General features: G+C 43.3%; 1 protein-coding gene across 1 annotated transcript in view; it reads left to right on the forward strand.

The window, feature by feature from the left end:
* The window catches only part of LOC308087389 (excitatory amino acid transporter 5-like), a 29,398-nt gene extending 23,762 nt beyond the window's left edge, over positions 1-5,636 (forward strand). The window contains exons 10-11 of the mRNA XM_080431189.1: positions 4,607-4,709; positions 5,137-5,636. Coding sequence (XP_080287315.1) covers positions 4,607-4,709; positions 5,137-5,310 — 277 coding nt within the window. The 3' untranslated portion in view covers positions 5,311-5,636. The remainder of the gene's footprint in view (positions 1-4,606; positions 4,710-5,136) is intronic.
* Positions 5,637-6,000: the final 364 nt, after the last annotated feature.

Below are 6,000 nucleotides of genomic sequence, written 5' to 3' on the forward strand. Positions count from 1 at the left end.
TAAGTGAAACCACAAAGTTTGTAAACTTAGTAGAAATGGAACCAAACGGGTCCATTTGGATCCATTTCTAGCCCTCAGTGTTATAAAATAACATTGAGGATGTTACAGTGTGGTCCCAGAGATTAAAGTTCCTACTTCCTCTCGCAAAGGACCCGCAAAGTATGTTTATCCCAGCGACAAAGAGACACGTTACATTTCACATCGTAACCTGTGAGTTTAATGTTTGTCCACTTTCGTCTTGGTTGTGAGGTTCGATAAGTTGTCAGGTAGGTTATATTGCCGTTAGCATTAGAAACGTTTTGACTGGAAAACGATAGTGGAATTCAGTGACGTTTGACGCAAAGGGGTGTTCTTAAAATGCCTGGCGACGCTTTGTGTTGGTGTGACGTCACGCCAGAGCTGGTATGACGTCAGGTCTGCCTATATAAGACGTTGCAGACATGAGATATGTTGAAGAGAGTAACGTCGTCCTCAGGCAGGTTTTACCCAGTGAAGAAGGTAGAAGCTGATAAAGATAAAGGCTTGATTGAGAGAATTGAGAAGGAATAAGTATAAACATTCCAGAGAACCCATGGACATTTAATTTGTCTGACTACGTCCAAGGCAATTAGTGTTCTCAGGCACAATCCACGGAGAGTTAGAGAGAGGGAGAGCAGGGACATACAGATAACTAGAAAGATATATAAAGATTGAGATTGAGAAAGAGAGAGACGGGGGATATATATTCGGACACCTCTCCAAGATATATTAAAACATATTTAGAGAGGTTGACTGACATCTACAAGAGACAGAGAGAAAGACAGAGACAGACAGACAAGACAGCACCGGACAGAGAAAGAGAGACACAGAGAAGAGACGCAGAGAGACAGCGATGTTGCGTTGGGCGGCGCCCCTGAAAGGAAATCATAAGTATAGACACTTACGTTATTGTTCGTCTGTGCCAGTTGGACAAAATGTGTTCTACTTTGGTGGGTTACATCAAGGGATGACCGACAACAAGGATCAGATTGATGTGCAGGTCTTCAACACGGTGTTTTTGCGCTGGATGAAGTTGACCCCAGTGACCCCTGGAAGAGGAGAACGCCCCCTTGAGGTTCCCTCCATGCGCTGCTACCATACAGCTGTGCTGACAGAAGACACGGTCTACATCTGGGGTGGGTTGGTGAATTGTAAACGTATTAAAGCAGAGGGGAAACGCACCATCACAGGGGAATACAAGGACAACATTATTTATGCATTTGATGTCGACGCCCACAGATGGTTCAAGCCTAAGATATCTGGGACTGTTCCAGAGGGGAGGAGAAACCACTCAGCCTGTGTCTTGGGGAAGGTCATGTATATTCATGGAGGATACAACCAGCTGACTGGATGGACTAATGACATGTACAAGTTGGACACCACCACAATGGTCTGGTCTTTAATTAACACCAGAGGCACTCCACCACCTGCTTCAGAACGTCACTCTGCCACCATCATCGGGACAAAGATGTTTGTATTTGGGGGCTTTGGGGGTCGGCGCAACCCCATCAGAGCGTTTGACACAGAGACCAACTGCTGGCTGAACACACCTTCTCCACAGCTTCTTTCAAAAGGACGCTGGAATCATTCAGCCTTTGCCTACAATGGAGAACTGTACATATTTGGCGGCTGGAAATATACATCTGCTATATCCAGCCGTTGCAATGATCTGTGGAAATTGAATCCAGGGACCTTCTCCTGGAAGAAGTTTGAGCCCAAGGGGAAAGGCCTGGGTCTCGTGTATAATAGGTGCTGTTGCATGGTGGGAGATTGTATCATCCTCTTTGGATTCATAACCAGTAGACCACCCACATCTCGTTGTTTACAGATCTTACACTTAAGTCCTAGTCTGAAGACGTTATGTAAACTAGCAGTTATTCAGTACAATCTGGACCAGTCGGAACTCCCACACAACATCAGGTGGGAGCTGGCAGCCATGTTAAAAAAAAAAAAAAAAAACTCTAACCTGCTAAAATACACTAGGCCTGTTCCCCGCCAGGCCTGGTCGCCTACCCAGGGCCAGCAAACTTTGCAATACAATCATAGCCAATCGGAATGGAGTATTAAAAAAATGAGCTCATATATCATTGGACAACATCTTACTACTATAATTGACAAAAGCTCCGAGGTTCGTCTGGGATTCGCAAGCACAGGATCACTCCACATGCCTCCAAGACCCGCCACAGACTATTGATCAGAGCTCTGGCTATTATTTAGGCATCTTACCCCACCTCCATCAGTGATCAGACTCTATGTTTTAGGCATCTTACCCCACCTCCATCAGTGATCAGACTCTCGGCTTGATTGATTCTCTGATTTGCCTCTCAGACCCTCAGCCTGATCTGGCCTGATCTGGCCTGTATCTGGTTGCCATAGCAACCAGATACAGGAAGTTTGACCTCTTTATCACAATTACGGCAAACCCAAAGAGTGACAGAGTTCTTACTAGCAGACATACCTGACCCACAGAAGGAGCCGGAACTGCATAAGCTGGTGCGTCAATGCATGCTACATGGACCCTGTGGGACAGCCAACCCTAACAGCCCCTGCATGGTCAATAACAGCTGTTCCAAGAACTTCCCTAAAGACTTCTGTGACATCACTCGACTGCCCCATGATGGCCATGGTTACTCACAGTACAGGCGGCCCAATGACCGAGGTTGGGAGGTTGGGACTAGAGGTTCGGGCCCAAACCTCTAGTTTGTATGAATTTGTATGAACAACATTTGTATAAATAGCAAAAACTGTGCTTTGAAGAAAACACAAAATGGCGGACAATCCTGTCAGGTGGTAATGGGGAATCCGAGGGATTTTTTTTTTTTTTTTTTTACTGTATGACTTATGGTTCAAGAGTTATAGGCCAAAACATGCCTGTTATAGCGCCACCATGAGGCCAATTGCAAAGTTTGGGGGAAAATGTTCTTCCTTGGCCTCCAGCACGGACGAACGGACAGGGGTGAAAACATAGTGTCCGGCCTGATGGAGACAATAAAGACAAAAGTTTTGTCCAGGGATTCTTATGGTGTGTGATATGAACACCATGAACACAATGATCATTGTTTAATTAACATCCATTCATTCAGCAAATAAACAATAACTGTTCAGTATAGAGCATGGCAGTGGCAGCCATTTTGTGGTTCCAAAGAAAGCCCATTCATTTTCCCCAAAGAGATTTTTGAAAAATATATTAATTATTTTAAGCCTGGGACCAAGCCATCCAGGTGAATCTTTTTTTTTTTTAACACAGAATCGAATGGGCTTCCTATGTTTTCATAGACCTCTGGTTCTTATTTCTCTCGCACAATCTGGCAACACTGCTCAGTCTGGATTCCAGGCTAGGTGTTTTTATATTAGGTGGTTCTTCAAAATGTCCACAGAGGCTGCAAAAAAATATATATGGACAAAGGGAGCCCCATGGTTTTCTACAGACCCGTTTTGAAGCCACTTTTTCAGCAAATTCAAATCCGCCATCTTTGAACCGGAAATGACTGCTATTGGCTGCACCCGTAGCGAAGGCGGATCTTCACTCTGTCGAACCAGTAGAAGCCCAAGAAGCATACCTTACTTTATCATACATTTTTAAATGAATGGGAACATAATTTACTAAACTCATATCATGATAATTAAAAAAAAATACTTTAAAATAGTGATTGAAAACATAAAGTGTTTATAAAAATGTTTTACTTAAGTAATAAAATCATGTGTGAAGTCCAGCCAAAACTGTGTTCACTTGTATTGAGAGTAAGTGGAGATTCCTTCCCGCCTGGTCCTGATGTGTGCTTGTTTGTCGTGTTGTGTTGTTTGGACGTGTGGTTTTGTGCTGTGTTGTCGTTACACAGACAAGTTTCATACCATGAACAACATGTTGTTACAGAGACAGGTTTCATACCATGATCAACATGTTGTTGTTACAGAGACAGGTTTCATACCATGATCAACATGTTGTTGTTACAGAGACAGGTTTCATACCATGATCAACATGTTGTTGTTACAGAGACAGGTTTCATACCATGATCAACATGTTGTCGTCACAGAGACAGGTTTCATACCATGATCAACATGTTGTCGTTACAGAGACAGGTTTCATACCATGATCAACATGTTGTCGTTACAGAGACAGGTTTCATACCATGATCAACATGTTGTCGTCACAGAGACAGGTTTCATACCATGATCAACATGTTGTCGTCACAGAGACAGGTTTCATACCATGATCAACATGTTGTCGTTACAGAGACAGGTTCCGTACCATGATCAACATGTTGTTGTTACAGAGACAGGTTCCGTACCATGATCAACATGTTGTTGTTACAGAGACAGGTTCCGTACCATGATCAACATGTTGTTGTTACAGAGACAGGTTCCGTACCATGATCAACGTGTTGTCGTTACAGAGACAGGTTTCATACCATGATCAACATGTTGTTACAGAGACAGGTTTCATACCATGATCAACATGTTGTCGTTACAGAGACAGGTTTCATACCATGATCAACATGTTGTTACAGAGACAGGTTTCATACCATGATCAACGTGTTGTCGTTACAGAGACAGGTTTCATACCATGATCAACGTGTTGTCGTTACAGAGACAGGTTCCGTACCATGATCAACGTGTTGGGAGACGCGCTGGCTGCAGGAATCATCGCACATCTGTGTCGTAAAGACTTCCCTCTGGGAGCCGCCGGGAAGGTCAGGACACTAACCACATGAACCTTAGCATCACTGTGAAACTTAGCATCACTATGAAACCTAGCATCACTATGAAACCTAGCAATGCTAGGTTTCATAGTGATGCCTCACTATGAAATTAGATATTAGATATTCTAATTCTAGTGTCTGTCTGTCTGTCTGTCTGTCTGTCTGTGTGTGTGTGTGTGTGTGTGTGTGTGTGTGTGTGTGTGTGTGTGTGTGTGTGTGTGTGTGTGTGTGTGTGTGTGTGTGTGTTAATTCATATTCTAATGAGTGTTTGTGTTCAAATTCTAATGAGTGTGTGTGTGTGTTAATTAATATTCTAATAAGTTTGTGTGTTAATTCATATTCTAATGAGTGTGTGTGTGTGTGTGTGTGTGTGTTAATTCATATTCTAATGAGTATTTATTATGATGTGTCTTCACAGACAAACCCGTCGTACGGCACTCAGAACCCTCACAACCAGAACGCCGATAGCTCCTCCCACTGTGTCGACCTGCCAATGACGGAACTGCACGCACACAAGCATGACTGCATGTTCGAAGCCATGGCAGCGGACGCAAACGCACACACCATCTACTACAACATCTGTCAAGTCTAACACACACACACACACACACACACACACACACACACACACACACCATCTACTTCAACATATGTCAAGTCTAAACCACGATCTACAAAACATCTGTCAAGTCTAAAGATCAATATGTCGTTCAGAAAGGCTTCCCAAACTATAGTTCGGAGAGTCGAGACCTCTGGAGGTGCAAAGGTTCCAAGGAAGAGTTCTGAGACCGCCCAGCCGAAGTTCGGAGTGGCGACCATATGTAGTTTCATCACCTCCCTTTGTAGTTTCATCACCTCCCTTTACTAACACAAATGTGGACATGGTAAGGAGTACGGACCGCGCTTAACTGACAGTAATTCACCTTACAGTTTATCAGAGCGTTAAGGTACTTAACTGACAGTAGTTCACCTTACAGTTTATCAGAGCGTTAAGGTACTTAACTGACAGTAGTTCACCTTACAGTTTATCAGAGCTTTAAGGTGCTTAACTGACAGTAGTTCACCTTACAGTTTATCAGAGCTTTAAGGTACTTAACTGACAGTAGTTCACCTTACTGTTTATCAGAGCTTTAAGGTGCTTAACTGACAGTAGTTCACCTTACAGTTTATCAGAGCTTTAAGGTACTTAACTGACAGTAGTTCACCTTACAGTTTATCAGAGCTTTAAGGTGCTTAACTGACAGTAGTTCACCTTACAGTTTATCAGAGCTTTAAGGTGCAG

The sequence above is a fragment of the Gymnoscopelus braueri genome (assembly GCF_963280865.1).
Source record: "Gymnoscopelus braueri genome assembly, chromosome: 6".
Taxonomy (NCBI): domain Eukaryota; kingdom Metazoa; phylum Chordata; class Actinopteri; order Myctophiformes; family Myctophidae; genus Gymnoscopelus; species Gymnoscopelus braueri.